General features: G+C 32.2%; 2 protein-coding genes and 1 long non-coding RNA gene across 3 annotated transcripts; all 3 read left to right on the top strand.

Moving 5' to 3' along the window:
- The first annotated feature begins 1,517 nt into the window (after nucleotides 1–1,517).
- Nucleotides 1,518–2,413, top strand: LOC147570331 (uncharacterized). Its single transcript, XR_015231412.1, has 3 exons — nucleotides 1,518–1,940; nucleotides 2,018–2,082; nucleotides 2,163–2,413. It is a non-coding gene; the product is annotated as an uncharacterized LOC147570331 (long non-coding RNA).
- A 2,705-nt stretch (nucleotides 2,414–5,118) lies between these two features.
- On the top strand, nucleotides 5,119–8,673 carry LOC147570332 (uncharacterized). The gene is made up of 7 exons (XM_086656903.1): nucleotides 5,119–5,671; nucleotides 6,232–6,577; nucleotides 7,024–7,106; nucleotides 7,252–7,392; nucleotides 7,799–7,861; nucleotides 8,022–8,177; nucleotides 8,495–8,673. The coding sequence occupies exons 2-6, from the start codon at nucleotides 6,253–6,255 to the stop codon at nucleotides 8,148–8,150; spliced, it is 741 nt and encodes a 246-aa protein (XP_086513029.1). The 5' UTR covers nucleotides 5,119–5,671; nucleotides 6,232–6,252; the 3' UTR covers nucleotides 8,151–8,177; nucleotides 8,495–8,673.
- LOC147570333 (uncharacterized) lies at nucleotides 5,550–15,537 on the top strand. Its single transcript, XM_086656901.1, has 9 exons — nucleotides 5,550–5,608; nucleotides 11,519–11,583; nucleotides 11,968–12,316; nucleotides 12,767–12,849; nucleotides 12,995–13,135; nucleotides 13,898–13,966; nucleotides 14,068–14,095; nucleotides 14,853–14,980; nucleotides 15,326–15,537. The coding sequence occupies exons 3-9, from the start codon at nucleotides 11,989–11,991 to the stop codon at nucleotides 15,329–15,331; spliced, it is 783 nt and encodes a 260-aa protein (XP_086513027.1). The 5' UTR covers nucleotides 5,550–5,608; nucleotides 11,519–11,583; nucleotides 11,968–11,988; the 3' UTR covers nucleotides 15,332–15,537.
- The last annotated feature ends 3,928 nt before the right edge of the window (nucleotides 15,538–19,465 follow it).

Below are 19,465 nucleotides of genomic sequence, written 5' to 3' on the forward strand. Positions count from 1 at the left end.
ACATTTATGAAAATTTCTAAACAAATCTTAGTTTGCTCTCAACAATTTTGTACATTTCTGAACAATTTTTTTTTTGTTCAAAATTAAATTGGTTTGCAAAAATATTTTGCATATTGTCTTTTGCATTTGACAAACACAGACTGCCATTAACATTTTGGCTAAATTTTTTATTTATTATCTTGTGAAGAAAGAAATAGTTTTCGCATTTTTTGTTTTGCTTCCGAAAATAAATATTTAGACTAATGCATTTTTTAGTTTGTCATTTGAAAAAATTAAAATGTTATGCATATTATCTTTTTATTTGACCAACTTATTAACGGACAAATAATATTTTTGTTAATGCAGTATATATGTTGTTAACAACATATATAATATGTGTTATCAACATTTTGTAACAAGTCAAGGGAATTACATAAGTCATCAACATTTTATAATAAGTCAGAACGTTATTACATCTGTTGTCAACAGTTTGTAACAACAAAATTATATATGTCGCCGACCGTTTATAACAACATATTTATATATGTTGCCAACATGGAAGTGTAAAAAAGGGGATTATGAGAAAATAAGACTGTCTTATTATCAACAGAGTTATATATGTTGTCAATAATTTGAAAAATGTTACAAAATAGGTTTTTTTACAATATTATTTTTAGTGGGCCTAATTTTCTATTTGGACTCATCTTGTGGGGTTTTCTCTAAGGCCAAGGCTTTGGGGAAAGCTAAATAGTTTCCAGGGTGTGTGAAGACTTGGTGAAAATTTGGTCAATTTGGTTTGACAAATTTATTTTGTAAGATGTTATAGGGAAATAAAAAGCTCTCCACCTCACCTCCCTCCACCTCCACCTCACCTCTCTCACTCTCTCCCCCCACCACTCTCTCTGTCTTCTCCGACAAGGTCGCCGGTCGGAAAATTTTTCGGTCGGCGACAACAGGCCGGAACTCCGGCGAAGAGGTTTTTCTAGAGAAAGAGAGAGAGAGTGAATCTTTTTTATTTTTCCAGGTCGCCGACCGGAAAATTTTCCAGCTGACGACCTGGTCGGAGAAGGCAAAGAGAGTGGTGGGGGGAGAGAGAGAGGTGAGGTGGAAGTTTTTTTATTTTGAACCATATTTCCATAAAATATGTTTCCCGAATTTTTTTTAAAATTTTGCATATTCCCTTAAAATTTCACTTCCCGAAAACTATTTAGCTTTCCCCAAAGCGCTTGCCCTTCACTAAAAATTTCTTCAACAGAAAGACCTAACATGCATGAATAGTTGAGATATTACATGGTCATGTGTGAATTTTAACAAGAAAAATAAATGACTCTTTTGTGAATTTGAACACAACAAAAAGAAAAAAGAAAAATGAGTTTTGTGTGAACTCTATCAGTTGACGAGTTTACCCTCACATATTTCTCCTATAAATAACCTACATTACCCTTTCATTTCTTCTACCAAACTTTACAATGAGTTCTAGATGTGATTATACTCACATATTTCTCCTATAAATAACCTACATTACCCTTTCATTTCTTCTACCAAACTTTACAATGAGTTCTAGATATGATTATACTCGTACATACAATAGAAGTGAAATAGAAGATGGATCCCAAAAGGAAGATGATATTGTGGATGTTCCTGATAACGGAAGTAGTGAAAGTAAGACTAATAGTGAAAGCGATAATGAAAATAGTGAAAGTGATAATGAAGATAGTGAAAGCGATAATGAAGATAGTGAACCCATAATTCATTACAGTTGCCACAACTGTCATACTACACAAAATGTGGAGAATCAAAAAGATAAAATTTGCTTACAAGAAGATTATGATGACAAGGTTTAAAATTTATCTTATTAATTTACATTCAAAGTCAAAGAAGGGGAGGTTAAGAAATGGATCAAGCACGAAGGAAAGATTGTACAATGCAACCATTGTGAAACCTCTTTGGGTTGGTTATGTGTAAGTCGAACTCTTTTTTTTTTTTGTTTTAATATATTTTTCCTCTTTTGTTAATTAATTAACGGATTTTTTTCCAGACAGAGATAGATAAAAGACCAGATCACAATAATGGTGTCATGGAGAACCACTACTTAATTAGGGGGTAAGAATTTTAAAGAAAATTGGGTTAATTTATTTTTAAATTGCTACCCTTTAATATTAGGGTTACTCATATAAATGCAGCTCAAGAATAAGACGTCATGAGAGCACTGATTGTGGTAAAAGTTACAAAGACATGGGGCAAATTACTCCAGACCATTAATCTCATAATTTAATTGCACTTCTAATTAAGGTTTTTATTACTCCTTATGTTTGAACTTTTGTTAAGGTTTTTACTAGACTTTATACTCTATGAACTTTATTATGGTTTTCATTAGACTTGATATTCTATAAACTCTTATTAAAGTGTTTTATTAGAATTTAAACTTTTATTACTTAGAATGATTTAACATTAATTGCATGATAAGTTAATATATAATTTCGTGTTAGAATGCGTGTTGGATTAGATAACACTATTATATTTATGTATCCATGTCTGACCACTTGAATTTCTTAAAAAAAAAAAAACTCTTTTAACTTCGCCAACGTTTTGTCGTTGCCGGTCCCGAGCCCGGAATAAGAAGGAGGGAAAGAGAATTACTGATTAAAAGTTTTTTTTTTTTTTGTTTCTTTGGTAAAAAAAACTCTTTTATCTTGTTTTGCAGCCGATTCTTGGTGTTTATCTTCATTCTTTGATTTGCAACTGATTCATCTTGATCTCCCTCTCTACAATTTTTGAGCAGCTGATCAATTTCAAGTCTATTTTTCTTTGGTAAAATTTCTTTGAATTATTTTAATTGCATGATAAGTTAATCTACAATTTCAAGTCTATTTTTCTACAAAATTTCAACTGTAATGGAGTATTTCTCGTTTTGAAAACCTAAATTTTGTGTTTATCAAAGACAGACAGAAAAAATATCCATGGGATTCCTTCTTGTGCATAAGTAAAATGCACAAGAAAACCCACTTTCTATGTTTTCTTTTTCTTATCTGTGGTCATTTTAGTTTACATCAATAGTTGTATATAATCAATCATCCGGCAAAAGCAAAATAAGAACTAAGAAGGACTAGTTACAACACATACATATGTTAAAAGACCAAATTCTATGTCATCCTTTAAGTACCAAATTCTATGTCACTCTATCATTTCCCTACATATTATGCCCCATTCTCCAAGAGCGCAGTTCTTATAACTTGTAAGTTTGAGAGAGTAAGATGGTTTTGCACAACTCAATATCTATCACCCAGAAGGCATCTCCCATCAAAACTATAAAAGATTGCGTTTCCTCCTCCAACTACTTTACCATCTAAACAAAAATAATCCTAAAAAGATAATTTAAGACTAAGGGAATACTCAAAACTGACAATCCAATAACCTTTAAATCGCAAGAAGATCTTAGTTTGTTTTTATAGATGTCTGGATCTGAATTGACTTAACTGAATTGGTTGCATCTAAATAATTTAGAAAAAAAATTATATATGAACCCGAAGATACAATTATTAACTTGGAAACTCTTACATAATGGCCTTGCAACCTTTAGTATCATCGTTAAATTTGTCAATAACCCTTGATTAGAGTGGTAAGAGATATAATCTTTCACCCTAGAGGTCAAGAGTTCGAGATAAGCTGAACAATTCAAAAACAAAATCGCTAAGTTTAACACAAATATACCACAAAGTTGCATGATGTGTAATATAGTTGAGACTGTGAAGACCATCTACCTAAATCCTAATGGGTCAATTGACCATACACAACCAAGCCCAGGTGAGGTTATTTGAAAAGTTTTTATAGAATTTAAGTTCTAAGAATTTTTTTTTTATTTTTTATTTTAGAAGTCTATTTAGGTTAATAGTTATCAAAAAGAGTTTAGAAAAGTTATCTAAATCAAGTATATCTACAAATATCTAAACCCTATAAAGGGGAGTTAAGTATATCTTTATTTTATATCTTGGGATATTATCTATTGAGTTTATTATTAATCAAGTTTATCGTTTTATTCGTTGTTTTATCAGTTTAGGCCAGCGTTTTGGGGAAAGCAAAATAGTTTCCGGGGTGTGAAGACTTGGACAAAAATTAGTCAATTTTATTTGACAATTTTATTTTGTAAGTTGTTAGAAGGAAATAAAAATGAAAATAAAAATAAAAAACCCTCCACCTCACATCACTCTCTCTTCACCTTACCTCTCTCTCTCCACCTCATCTTTTCTCTCTCCACCTCACCTCTCTCTTCTCCGATTAGGTCCCCGGTCGAAAAATTCATGAGAAGACCAAAGTTAGAGTGTTATGCCGGTCGTAGTGATATGAAAAGGAAGAAAATAGTACAACATGTCGGTTGTTGTGATTTATCAGTTTTAAATTTTCGATAAATGTTGTTGGTAAATTAAAAAAAAAAAAAAAAAAGAATTTTTTTTTATGAGAAACGAAAATAAGTTATAAGCATAATATCGAAGAGGTATAAGATACCGAAGAGACAATAAGAATAAAGGTAGTTTTGTACTTTTAAGTACAAAAAATGGGTATCCCTAATATCCAATTAAAAAGGAGTATCCCTAATAACTTACAAAATAAGATTGTCAAACAAAATTGACTAATTTTTGACCTAGTCTTCGCACCCCGGACACAATTTTGCTTTCCCCAAAGCGCTGGCTGTTGTTTTATTTTTGTTAAGGATATATGGAGGGATTAAATTCCTATGGGCCAAAAATAGGTTTTTAACCAAGAAAAGATCCCAATGTTCAACAAGAAAGAAACTCCTGATCTTTCAAGATGTTGGTGGAATACGAGAGAGAACTTAAGGTATGTTCCAGATCTGACTTTTACTAGCATATCTAATAACTTATTGCAGGAACAAAGATGGTGTCCTCCACCACAAGGTAGATCGTCAAAATAAATTTTGACGGTTCTTACAAAGACAATCAAGCTTCTTGTGTTGTATTAGCAAGAGATTCAGAAGGAGTAATATTGAGTTCCATTGCGAGAAAGGTGACGCCTAAATCTCCATTATTCAGCGAGATGAAAGGGTTAGAGGCGGCTCTTGATTTAGCTGAAGAATTAGGGTTAGTTGCTTTTATAATAAAAAGAGATGCACAAGTGCTTCTCAATCTAATCACAACCCTTGACGCAGATGTGCCTTGGCGTTTGAATGTTGATATCGAGGGACTTAAAAGAAGAGTTAATTTAAGCCAAGTAGACCTGATGTACTGTAAGAGCCAGTAATAAAGAAGCACACGATCTAGCGGCTTCTGTTCACGCCCTCTGTTAGTTGCAACAATTCAGTTTGATCCTTAGAAGTTAACCTAGTTATTTTTAGTCCCTTTTTGTTAGGGTTTTATGGACTAATTGTAACTTATTCTGTTTTAATAGAATATTGGTTTCAAAAAAAAAAAAAAAAACAAGAAAGAAAAAAGAAATTCCCAAACCTTTCAAAAAAAAAAAAAAAAAAAAAGATTCCCAAAAAGAATGTTAATATAACCTAGTAACAGAGTGAGAGTAGTGGTTCACTCACACGACCATCGTGCTTTCTTTATAAAAGGTAATCCCCGATCGTATAGTTAAAACCTAAACCCTAATTTTCGTTCAAGTAGAAGAGATTAAGGGAAGAGGAAACTACTGAGAATAGGTCCAATCTTCCCATCAGTCTGATCGAGTGAAGGTATCTTCTTCGTTTCCTTTTAATCGAACCCTAATTTACTTTGTATTGTATAAACACTTTTTAATTGGATAATTTATTGTATAAGCACTTTTTAATTGAATAATGTATATAGTAAATCCTCCTATATATGTATACTTTTTTAACCGAATATTTAATAGTACATGTTTTTTTTTTTTTGCATAATCTCTTTCCATTATTGGATCAAATGTTGTTCTATTTTATTTATGAGAATCATAGGAAGAGAGTTGAGAAGAGTTATCATAAGGGAATGCACAAATTTCTGTATTTACAATTGATGTAATACATAAACCCTAATTTTCATGGGTTTTTTAGTTTAGGTTGGCCTTATACTTATTATGTTGAATCTGCACTTAATTAATAATGGTTTAGGAAAGTCATTATTTACTTGGCAAAAATATAGAGTATTAAACATTCTAATTTTTATGGGTTTTTTTCTCTCTCTAAATCTACGCCCGACACATCAGCCCGCCGGGAGAAGTGCCGGGCATAGCATCATTAATGATTACAAAATTCTAATTTTTATGGGTTTTTTTTCACAGAATTTTTGCTGATTTTTTTCAATGGATGAAACAAGTATCAAGTTAGAACATGAGATGGGATTTGAAGAAGCTTTCATGAATTCTGTTAAAATAGAAGATGATGATATCGGTGTGGTTCTACCATTGAAGATACAAGAAGAAGAAAAAACAGAAGAAGAGTTGTTTGCAGAAGGAGTCTCTTTTGTTATCTCCAAATGGACTTCACTTCAGGAGATTGCATCACTTAATGCTGGAATGGATTATGGATATGTACTAAAGTATGTTAGAACTCATCTTTGGAGGATTGAATCTGAAAAATTGAACAAGTATTATACTGATGTCTTCTATTGGTTCATCGATTCAAAAGGTAATGTTTCTCAATTCATTAATTGATGCCCGTACTTTTGATTTACACCATTGAGATTTTCAAAAAACAATTGATCGTACTGTGTTTGGTAGGAGATGCTAAGTTGTCGGACCCGACACGAGACTTGCTAATCAAACCAAGTAATTTGACCGAATCAAGGGTATATGCAAATAAAACTTCAAATTTTGATCATATATCTAGTTCTTACATAATTTTCATCCATATGCTTCAAATTAAGGACCCCTACCAAATTTCTTTTTTTGAAATGATGAATGAATTTTATTTATTAATGAATGTTTTGTTTCAAAGAAAAGTGAAGGTGACACCAGAATTTCTATGTTAATGAATTTTTTGAAGGCTCTAAAAGAAAGAAATGTTTATCGCCTTTTATTTCCTATCATAGCTAGTTTAGGAATTGACTCTTGTTGAGGTTCCTTTGGATGTAGATATCAGTGTTGGCAAGATAGCTTCTTATCTCAATGATAGAACTAAACATATCTTTAGGGCAAGCATGCCGGGTGGGAATAAGGTATGACTCAAGTGCATGTATATGTTAACTCTATACGTGTTATATGCATAACTTCATTGACAAGAACCATTTTCAAGTCCATTTGGTATTTGTGTACATTTCATTGCTTTCACTTTTATAATGCTCGAGGTTTTCTCTTTCTCAGATTGCAAAACAATTGATGATTCTATACGAAGTGTGCTTGGATGCGAAGCGCGAATCAAATATTGAAAAAGTAAGGGAGTGGGTTAAAAAACTTAGGGAATCAGCCTACCATGGAGCAAGACTTGTGCCTCCAAGCGTTTGGGTAACTCAGTTTGATTATTATAATATCCTAAAAATTGGAATGATATATGTCTTTTCTCATAAAGTTTGTTAATGGTCTCATGTAAAGTCATAGGCGGAAGGTTTAGCGGATGTTTACTATGCGTTGAAAAGTGTCCAACTTCAACTAGAACTTAAAAGAATTCTGAAACATGTGAATAAAACTGAAATTACTTATTTATAATGTTGGAAAATAAAGATAAACAGCAGTTTCACTCTTTAGGACTGAAGATAACTCGTCCTTCAAACTTCTCTAATTTCAATTTAGTAAGGAAACTACCTAAAATTTATACCAAGTCATAAAGCAATTATATGAAATTTAATTGACGTACTCGATTCACATCATGGTCCCTTGGGTGTTTATTGATATATGTGATTGAGTTTTGCAGAAATCTGACTTGATCACGAAGAGAAGGGAGAGGAAGAGGACTAAGAAGAAGAATTCCAACAAGGTTTTTTTTTGTCCCCTCTTGATAGCATGACAGATATAGTTTTATGGATTTAGTTCACTCTTCTAATTGTAGAACTTTTCACCATCGAATTTAAATTTACATATACACACATATATATGGTGCTTATTGAAGAGTTATGGTCCTTTCCCGAAATCCACAGGAGGGTAGTCTCCATGGGGTTATGAAGTCTAAGTCCATGAAAGTGACAAGGGGGGAAAACACGAGAAAGTGGTCTCACTCTAGGCAAGTGAGTGAAAGAGGTGAAGATACCGAACAACTATCAAAATAGAGTTTGCTGTCCCCATCCATGGAACAGGTATTTCTTCCTTTTCTTCTCTTTGTTGAAATAGGCATTTCTTTTCTTACATAACGTAAATGTTAGGACAAACAACAATAGTAGCGAAAAAGGACCAGCCCTTCTGATAAAATGTGAACTGCGTGACTTATTTTTTGTATGACATATTTATATTTGTAGGGGAGTTCACCGTTAGAAGTTTCTTGTGGATCTCATTTCACTGATTTGATAAAATAAAAATTAATGCCCTCACAAAGGGGTGCTTCCGGTTGTCCTTTTTTTAACGATAATGTGTCCCTTTACTACTTCCTTACAGAGAGTTGTATTTTGTTTTGCAGGTTTAAGTTCTTCCTCTGTCATGCAATGAAGAAGATGAGAATTTTTTATTAAAACACAAAAACATGATTGTAGTTTATGATTTAAGTTGCAATTTCTAGTCTGTTTCCATGCATATTCTTCTAATTAATATTCGGATGGTATTGATCATTTTAATGAAATTTAAATCTCTGAAGGTAAACCATAGTCGTACTGAAGTTCTTCGGTGCTTAATGTTGTCATAACATACTATGATTCACCGTAATGTATTTGCATTACGGTATTAAGATTTTTTGACTTGACAAATAATAATGTTATAAACATCGTATTTGCAAGAATAGAAAATGGTTGTTTAGGTTAAAGAACTACTCATAATAAATGGGAAAAACTAGTAATATTATCTATTGATTGAAAATTGTCAATATATTATGTGAATTAGCAATTTGTAATGGTGGCCAATACGTGGACAACCGATTTTCTTATATGGACAACTATTTTATGTGGACAACTAAAAAAATTTAAAATTTTATATGAACAATAATTTTTAAGGGGACAACACTCTATTAGTTTGCAATCAAGTCCTACAAGAATTAGAGATTTATTTTAATTCCTCCATCTTTTTTTCATAAACCCTAGATTTTAGTCTTCATCTTCTACTACTTCTTCTTCATCACCAACAAATTTCTAGAGAGAGAAAAACTTTGGACGAACATGGTTGGTTATGGTATCAAGAAAAAGGGAGGAAACTGTCCAAGAATCTTCCTAAAGAGAAAAGTAAGATCTAAGTCTTCTTCATGAACCCTAGAAAAGAAAAATCTCATTGTTGATTATGGCATCAAGAAAAAAGAAGAAAATTGTTGAAGATCTTCCCAAAGAAAAAGCTACGATCTAATTCTTCTTCTTCCTAAACTCTAGAAAATAAAAAAATCCCATATGTTATTCAACAACTCATGAGGGTTACTGGCTTGTGTCAAGTAAATAGCCCAGATAAGGACCTTAATGGGTATTCATCCATCAAGAGTTTCAAGACAATCAATCACCACGACTAGTTTAAAATAGAGACAAATATTATTATATATATAATGCAACAACTAGACAATCCCAAAAATGCTACACCCAGAATTACATTCATTCTCTGTGTTTGGAAATGAAGAACATGGAAAAACTACTAGGTCGAGTTGGTTAATTCGGTTCACATTGAGCCGCAGGTCAGAGGTACAATTTGAACTAAACATCCAAGTTAACTACAATGGTCTATACACATTGCAATTCCCAGATAAACTCCTAAATCACAACAATTAATAACAATAAGAGAGAGAGAGAGGAGAGCTTGAGCACTCATTAAAGTTAATCCAGGTTGAATTCTGAAATCTCAAAAAAATTAATCATAAAAACCAATGAGATCAAATTCTCAACCGATTAAAACTAAAAAAAAAAAAAATCCCTTTTTCTCATGATAATGATGATGATGATGACGGTTTTATATTTTTAATTATTGTTTTTGTTAATGGTCCACAATTTAATAACTGTTAATATTTAAGGTCATTTGGAGTTGTCCCTTTATTAAATCAAAGTCAACTAAGTCAAACATAATTGACTCGCGCCGGGCCCGAAAATAGTCGTCCATATAAAAAAATCGGTTGTCCACATATTGGCCACCTTTGTAATTAGGTCGCTTTCTAATATTTTACTTCCCAAAATACTTACACATACTAGAAATTAGGGGGGTTTTCCTTCTCCGTTCGGCTTGTTTTGAACATCAAAACTCCAACCACCCCGTTAACCTCAAACCCTCCATCTCACGAGTTATCTTATCACCACACCTCCCACAACTGAGAATAAGTACGTGAAAGGGAACGAAGAATGGATGTTCTTATGAAGTATATGATGAAAAATAATCAGAGAATCTAGGTTGTTCAGGTTGAATTCTATTAGAGATTCTCTAAAATTAAGTGTCTTTCTTGAGACTCTTTCAGTGTCGTACTAAAACTTAAACCAATAAAAATATTGGTTTTGTTTGCTATTTTTTCTCTACTATTTTTTTTTTGTTGGAGCAAAAAGTTTTGTATCTAGTAGTAGTTTTGTTCATAAAAAAAAACGCAGATGTATTTTAAAAATCTCTTTTGGAGGAAAAAATGTTTAGAGTATATGTTAAAGGGGATGCAAGCAATGTCGTGCAAGCCGTTAATGACCCGCTGTATGAAATTCTTTGGACAATTATTCCACTTATTAGAGACAAACAACACAGAAGCATCATATTACATTCAACAATACTCGGCCACTATTTTCGCGAATGCAACTCTGCATCACACAATTTGGCTTCTTATACAATTAATCGTAATATTTGGGGTTTTTGGGACATACAATGTATTCCTCAACATCTTGTACTAAGTCTTGTTAGTGAGACTCATTAATGAAGTTTATAATCCTTGTAAAAGAAAAGAAAAAAAATAATAATTTGGGTTTGATTTTTTTTTTTGGAAGTTGACTACGATGTACGTTAGTCGTTACATTTGACATTGATACATCAAAGATGTGATAAGCTCGATAACCGTCCATTCAAACTCTAACAAGAACATGTCTATAGCCCAACTAGTTAATGACCTAAAGCCTAAATACATTACTTTATACCCTAATAATCTCAATTCAAATAACCAAAGATTCCACCTTCTTTAGGATTCGAACTTGGGACCTTTAGGATTTTTGGAGTTTATGTCCACACGTTTGAAACCAATTTGGAGTTTGATTTGAGATTCCACCTTCTCTAGGATTCGAACTCGGGACCTCTAAGGATTTTTAGAGTTTATGTCAACACGTTGAAACTAATTTGGGGTTTGATTTGAAGGATTGTTAAAAAGTGAGTGTTTCCAATTTTTTATATACGGAGGGATTAAATTCCTATTGTGGGCCAAAAATAGGTTTTTAACCAAAAAAAAATGTCAATATAGCCTCATAACAGAATGAGAGGAGTGGTTCACTCACACGACCATCGTGCTTTCTTAATAAAAAAGGTAATCCCCGATCGTATAGTTAAAACCTAAACCCTAATTAAGGGAAGAGGAAATTACTCTGAGAATAACTCCAATCTCCCCATCAGTCCGATCGACTGAAGGTATCTTCTTCTTCGTCACCTTTTAATTGAACCCTAATTTACTGGGTATTGTATTAACACTTGTTAATTGAGTAATTTATTATATACTTTTTAACTGAATATTTAATATTATACTTTTTTTTTCTTTTTGCATAATCTCTTTCCATTTTTGGATCAAATGTTGTTCATATTTTATTAATTTTGAGAAGAATTATTGTAAGGGAATGCACAAATTTCTGTATTTACAATTGGTGTAATACATAAACCCTAATTTTCATGGGTTTTTTTAGTTTTGTTTGGCCTTATTATATTTCGATATAGAAACAAACTTGGCAAAAATATAGAGTATTAAATTGATGTTTTTGGGTATTACAAAATTCTAATTTTTATGGGTTTTTTTCACAGAACTTTTGCTGATTTTTTTGAATGGCTGCTGAGACAAGAATCAAGTTAATCCATGAAATGGGATTTGAAGAAGCTTTCATGAATTCTGTTAAAATAAAAGATGATGATATTAGCATGGTTCCACCATTGAAGTCACAAGAAGAAGAAAAAACAGAAGAAGAGTTGTTTGCAGAAGGAGTCTCTCTTGTTATCTCCAAATGGACTTATCTTCAAGAGATTGCATCACTTGGTGCTGAAATGGATATGGGATATGTACTAAAGTATGTTAGAACTCATCTTTGGAGGATTGAATCTGAAAAATTGAACAACTATTATTCGGATGTCTTCAATTGGTTCATGGAGTCAAAAGGTAATGTTTCTCAATTCATTGATTGATGGCTGTACCTTCGATTTACACCATTGAGATTTTCAAAAAACAATTGATCGTATTGTGTTGTTAGGAGATGCTAAGTTGTCGGAATCGACTCGAGACTGACTAATGGTCGATCCTGAGTCAAACCAAGTAACTTGACCAAGTCAAGGGTATATGCAAATAAAATTTTAAATTTTGATCATATATCTAGTTCCTACATAATTTTCATCCATATGCTTCAAACTGAGGACTCCTACGGTCCTACCAACTTTTTTTTTTGACATGATGAATGAATTTTATTTATTAATGAAAGTTTTGTTTCAAAGAAAAGTGAAGGTGACACCACAACTTTTAAGTTAATCTACGAAAACTTTAGAAGAAAAGAATGTTTCTCTCTTTTTATATCCTCTTAGGAATTGACTCTCATTGTGGTTCCTATGGATGTAGATATCCGTGTTGGCAAGTTAGCTTTGTATCTCGAAGATAGAAATACGCATTTCTTTAGGGCAAGCATGCCGGGTGCGATGGAGGTATGACTCAAGTGCATGTATATGTTAACTCTACACATGTTCTATGCATAACTTCATTGACGAGAACCATTTTCAAGGCCATTTGTTATTTGTATACATTTCATTGCTTTCGCTATTATGATGCTCGTGGTTTTCTCTTTTTCAGACTGCAGAACAATTGATGATTCTATACGAAGTGTTCTTGGAGGGGAGACGTGAATCAAATATTGATAAAGTAAGGGAGTCGGTTAAAAAACTTAGGGAATCAGCCTACCATGGAGCAAGACTTGTGCCTCCAAGCGTTTGGGTAACTCAGTTTGATCATTATAATATCCTAAAAATTGGAAAAATACATGTCCTTACTCATAAAGTTTGTTAATGGTCTCATGTAAACTCATTGGCGGAAGCTTTAGCAGTTTACTGTCGTTGAAAAGTACCTAACTTCAACTAGAATTCAAAAGAATTCTGAAACATGTGAATAAAACTGAAATAATCTACTTATAATGTTAGAAAATAAAGATAACCATCAGTTTCACTCTTTAGGACTGAAGATAACTCAACCTTAAAACTTCTCTAGCTCAAAATCGTCCTAGGAGCTCTTTATATAGATAACTCCATGCAAAACTATGTATGAAAAGTCCCCGAGTTCTTGGTATTACCCGTCGAGTACTCCTCAGTCCCCGCTCAGCTGAGTCGACTAGTTCATAAGAATCTCGTGTAAATATGACTAGGAGCGACTAAGCCTAGTCCCAGGTGTGCCAACTAGTCCTGTTGCCAACTAATCCAACATAGTGCAAAACCATACAAAACTAGTAAAACTTGTTAGCCAAGATACCTTGTACTCTTAGGACTCTTTTTAGGTATAGAAGATACTCAAAACAAGTTATACCTGTGCATATAAATCATGAAAAGTAGAAAAATAATTCATATTTCTACTTCCAATGTAGTACGGAAACTACCTAAAATTTATACCAAGTCATTAAGCAATTAAAGATGAATGAAATTGACTTTCTTGATTCACATCATGTTCTCTCGGGAGTTTATTGATATATGTGATTGAATTTTGCAGAAGTCTGACTTGATCAGGTTGAGAAGGGAGGAGATGGAGAGGATTAAAAAGAAGAAGAATTCCAACAAGGTTTTTTCATCAAATTTACATTTACGTCTGTGTATATATATATATATATATATGTATATGGTCCTTATTGAAGAGTAATGGTGCTTACCTGAAATCCACAGGAGGGTAGTCTCCATGGGATTACGAAGCCTAAGAGGGTGTTTGATTTTTGCACTTATTAAGTGATTTTCACTTATTAAGTGCGGGCCGGCAATTTTAGGTCGTTTGTTTTTTCACTTAATAAGTGAAAATCACTTCTAAGTGGTGGCAAAGTAAGTGCAAAATAGTAAGCTCCAAGTTGGAGCTTATTATTCTGCACTTACTTTGTAAGTGCTAAAAAAGACATTTCTATCCTTCTCCTAATATTGTAATTACCAATATAATTTTAACTAAGAAAAAAATCTTAAACAATTGATAAATACAAAAAAAATTTATGACTTTCGCTATGACTCTTCTCTATCTTCACTCATCATTCACCTAAGTTTTCCTCGTAAGTTTTTTTTAACATCTCTTCCTTAACTAATCATGGAACACCCAAACTTCATGATACAACTAAGTTCTTTCACCTTCCTCAACAAAAAAAAAAAAACTAAGTTCTTTCACCTTCATAATTCTTATTTATTTACGATTAATATTTTTGACATAACATTCGTAAACCGTAATTTTCTTTTACCTAAACTAACGAACTTATTACGAATTGCTATAAAATGCTAATGTGTAAATACACTAAGGTTAAAACAGACAATTTTTCATTTTTGTAACATTTAGAATTAATATAAAAATTAAAATCAAGCACTTAGAACCGATGGAAAACAAACGCCATAGCACTTACATTTGATATCACTTACTAAGTGATTATCACTTAGTAAGTGGTAGCACTTGTAAGTGCTAAAAAATCAAACACCCTCTAAGTCCATGAAAGTGAGAAAGGGGAAAAAAAGGAGAACCAGGTCTGACTCTAAGCAAGCGTGTAAAAGAGGGGAAAATACGAAGCAGCCATCAAAATGGAGTTTGGTATCCACATTAAAGAAAAAGGTATTTCTTTTCTTACATAATGTTAATGTTAGGACTAACAACGAAGATAGTAAAAAAGAGTAAAAGACAATATCCAAAAGAAGAATTAAAAATAGAAAAAAATATGGATGCACTCTTAGAAAAGACCCCTCGATGACAGTGTAAGCAAGCAAAAAAAGGTCGGCCCTTCCGATAAATAGTAAATTGCACGACTTATTTTTTGTATGACATAATTTATATTCGTAGGGGATTTATTGTAGATCTCATTTCACCCATTTGATAAAATAAAAGTTAATGCCCTTCTGGTTAACAATAATGTTCCCCTTGACTACTTTCTGACAGAAAGTTGTATTTTCTTTTTTTCAGGTTTAAGTTCTTCCTCTGTCATGCAATGAAAATTTACAGAAGATTAGAATTTTGTATTAAAACACAAAAAACATGATTTTAGTTTATGAATTAAGTTGCAATTTGTAGTTCCTTTTTTGTGGTGAAATTTTCTAGTTTGTTTCCATGCCTCTTTTTCTGCTAGTTATTATTCCAATAGTATCAATTTTATAACTGGAATTTCCTAGTAGAAATTGTTGTTTGCTGCTTAGTTTTCTTCTCTGCTGAAAACATTTTCACAATCTGAGACCCCGAGAAGAAGCAGATTTTAATTTTGACAAATTTAGGGTTAGTAGTTCTTACAGCCTGATTTGTTTTCTTCTTGCATTTTTATTTTCTTTTATCTTTCTTTCTCCTATATTTTATATTTCTCTCTCTCGTATACTTCGTCTTTCTCTCTTCTTCTTTGTCTTCCTTCACTTTCTTGTTTTTCTTAGTTGATACGGTGAAATGGAATCTCATTTCTCGGAATTTGTCCTCTTTGTATACGAGTAGCTTAGTTAGTTTATCATATTTTGTTTCATTTACTTGGAAAGAGGAAATAATTTATGTCCTACTTTTTTGTTTACCTCGAATCTAACTTCAAAAAATTTACCCGCTTCTCAAATCTCAAGTATGTCTATTAGTAGAAAAATAAAAAAAATATTATCATAAAATGAATAAACGTATGAAGCAATTATAGTTGAATAAAAAATGTCGCTATCTTTTTCAAGCACTGATGTCTTTTAATACAGATTCAATTATGCAAATTTTAAGTTTGCCGGCCCTACAACTTTTAGAGTTTTTGTTAAAGTGTTCCAATAGAGATATTCTTAGTATGGTTATTTAGTATTCCAGTGGAGTATAATATTTTGTTGGCTCAAATTTTGTTAGTAAAAAACTTTGAACTAAACATACAAGTATTGGCATATTACATTCGATAATTCTTCAACAAAAAAAACATTCGATAATTAATTACACTACTCAATTTTATTTATGGTTACAATTTCTTTCTACCATTTTGGACTTCAAACTTACTGTTAATCAATTGATCTCTTTTTGTTGCTATCAAGTTAGATTAAGATATATATATATATATATATATATATATATATATATATATATATATATATATATATATATCGTGCTTTCACTTTTTCTATCATATCATACATATATATATCTTTCACTTGTGTGTGAAGGTTGTTCAATCCGCAAGTTGCACCAATGGCTATGTTAGTCCTTGTTTTTTTTTTGATGAGAAATGTCAGTCCTTGTTGGCTAGTCCATTGGGATTTCTGGCCCATTTATCTTTCGTCATAGATACGTAATTTATTATCTATAAATGTAACCTTGAGAATTATAAGTCGCTAGAAAAGTTTTGTATCTTAAAAATCTCTATTTAATTGAGTTAGATATGAAAACAAATCTTTTCTGATTTTGAAAGGTATATTTCCCTTAACTTTGTGTTTATCGAAGACAGAAAAAATATCCATCCGACTCCTGTGCACAAGTAAAATGCACAAGAAAACCCATTTTCTATTTTCTTATTTGTGGGCATTTTAGTTTACATCAATAGTTGTATATAATCATCCCGCAAAAGCAAAACTAAGTTCTCTTTGGTGCACTCTATCTCTTCCCAAATCCCAACTATGGTTGCCTGGTAGGGATTCATCTCTCTCTCTTTCTCCCTCTCTATCTCTACAACCAAAGATCATGAACTAACCCTCGCTAGATCCAACGAGAGTTTGGAGCAAAATTACCAGATTCGATTATAGTAATTGTTGCCAAAGATATGGGCAAGATGTGATAACTTGTTCTTTGGGTTTAATTTCAAGTTTTTGAGATTACTAAGGTCTAACAGTTAAAGATCTGGCATTGATATACTTGTAACTCTTGAAGTGGGATTATCTCTAGAAAATACTAACCCTCACCCGGCCCACCGAGGGTTCAAAATGAAACAGAGCTGCTGAGAGAAACCTACATAGAGATTCAGTGGCGGTGGTGTTGGTGGTGGGGTGGCTGTGGTTGGTAGTGCAAGAATATGGAATAAAAAAGATTTTCAATTTTGCAGAGGTATAATTGTCATTTCCTTAATTTTAAATGTTGAATTCTCATTTGAGACTTGTTGAAAAGACTGAAATGAGGGGGCATTTATTCAGCCTATTCACATGTTAAAGTAATTTAGTCACGATTTCATAATTTCATAATTTCATTAAAGAAAAAAGACAAACATCTTAAATATGAATTGTATTCAAATTCAAATTTCAGATCTGAAAAATTAAAAACAAACAAACACAACCTAAGTCTAGTTGACATAGTTGAGTTTTTGTATATTAATGGAAAAAACAAACAGAATCATACTGGAAATGAAAATGATAATTGATAATTTACAATTGAACCCAAAGAAAGAAAGGAAAATAGTTTTGCTAACAAATGATTGATGGCATCCTAAAAACAAATGAAACAATATAATCATGAAGTCATTGTGCCACCATCGTAGTTTAGTAATGAACCAATTGATTTAGGACCTACAATACTACCACATCCATGAAAACAAAGATGAATTGAGCAACTCATTAGTCATCACCACTATTAGCATTTTTCATAAGCTCGAAGTCAGAACACTTTGTTGGTCCATTCTTTGTTCACAATTGAGGCTATCCATTGAGGCAAAATGAAACCATTCAGTCTCGCCAGAAGGTTTCCCTACTAAGAGTTCCAACATAATTTACTGTAAGGCAAATTAGGGCAAGAGTATGGCAAAATCAGTAAAAAAAAAATTTGAATGCTATTTGAACCACTTTTGAGCCAATTTCGAACCAGTTTGAAGCTCTATAGCAATACACCACATTGTTGTTGGTTTGATTTCTTGTGTGGGTATTGTTGAGATTTGATTAAAAACATTGGATTGAACAAGCTTAGCTGATTCAAAAATTTTGGGTTCTTAGAGGTTTTTTTCATTGGATTGAATAAGACCTTTGGTATAGGAAAAACAATTTTTAGCGAAGGCTGCACTACATAGGGAAAGCAGTCTTTTTAGAATAGGGAGAGATACACACTATTTTCTAAAATATCCCAACTTTAAACTTTAGTCCCTTCCCTCAAACTATTTTAAACCATAGGGAGAGATACGCACTATTTTCTAAAATATCCTAACTTTAAACTTTAGTTCCTTCCCTCAAACTATTTTCAACCAAAAGATATAGAAGAGAGAAAAATCATGTTCGACCAAAAACCTATTCCTCGATCAAAGAGAGAGAAGAGAGATAAACCCCTTAAAACCTGTTCAACCAAAAGAGAGAAAAAAACTTAAATATGTTTGTTTCGATAAAAAAGAGAGAGATAGAGATGAAAACTTAAAGATGAATAACACAACACTCATCTCCATGGAGTGGTTTGTAATTCTTGTTATTGTTTGATTTCTCCACAGATTTGTAGGGTTTTAACACTGATTAAAGTAACTTTTTAAGATTTCAAGTATCAATATTGCAATGAAGAATACAAAGAAGGAAAGGCAAGAATTTTTCCTCATCTTCTGGAAATAGTGAAAATTTTCATCCAGAACAACTGAAAATTTAACCAAATTTCGCCCAGAGTGGACGAAAAAACATAACAATTTCAGTCGGCTTGGCCGAAATTTATTGTTTTTTTCAACGGACCCGCCTGAAATTTGTTGGGCTATCAAACACAAATAGAACTAGAGTTTTCAAATATGTAAGATTTGTTGGTTTTAATTTGGATTTTATAAGTTTTTTGATTATATGAAGTTTCAACTCGGGCAACGATGAAAAATTGTTTGAAAGAGACAGTATTTTTCGGTAGATCCGTAACGTAGAAGATAAAAAAAATTGGCATATACCACCGAGAACTAGTCGTTTTTTTGTTGCCGTATATTTTCATCTTTTTTTGTTGTTTGCGGTTGATTATTTATTTATTTATTTGTTCCAAGTTTGAAACAATTTTTTGTGTTTTTTGACATGTAATAAAGTTTAAGAATTTGTAACTTATTTGCATGAGTTGTAAGAGCATCAAATTCTTTTTCTAAAGGGTTTTTTTTAGCTTACTCCTTCGAAATTAATTGATAATTGAGTTTACCCCCCTCAATGATGGATAATTGAGCAACCCCTTGATTTATTATTA

Source organism: Eschscholzia californica, unplaced genomic scaffold (genome assembly GCF_041429995.1).
Source record: "Eschscholzia californica isolate CP2 unplaced genomic scaffold, dmEscCali1.0.p SCAF_1, whole genome shotgun sequence".
Lineage (NCBI taxonomy): Eukaryota > Viridiplantae > Streptophyta > Magnoliopsida > Ranunculales > Papaveraceae > Eschscholzia > Eschscholzia californica.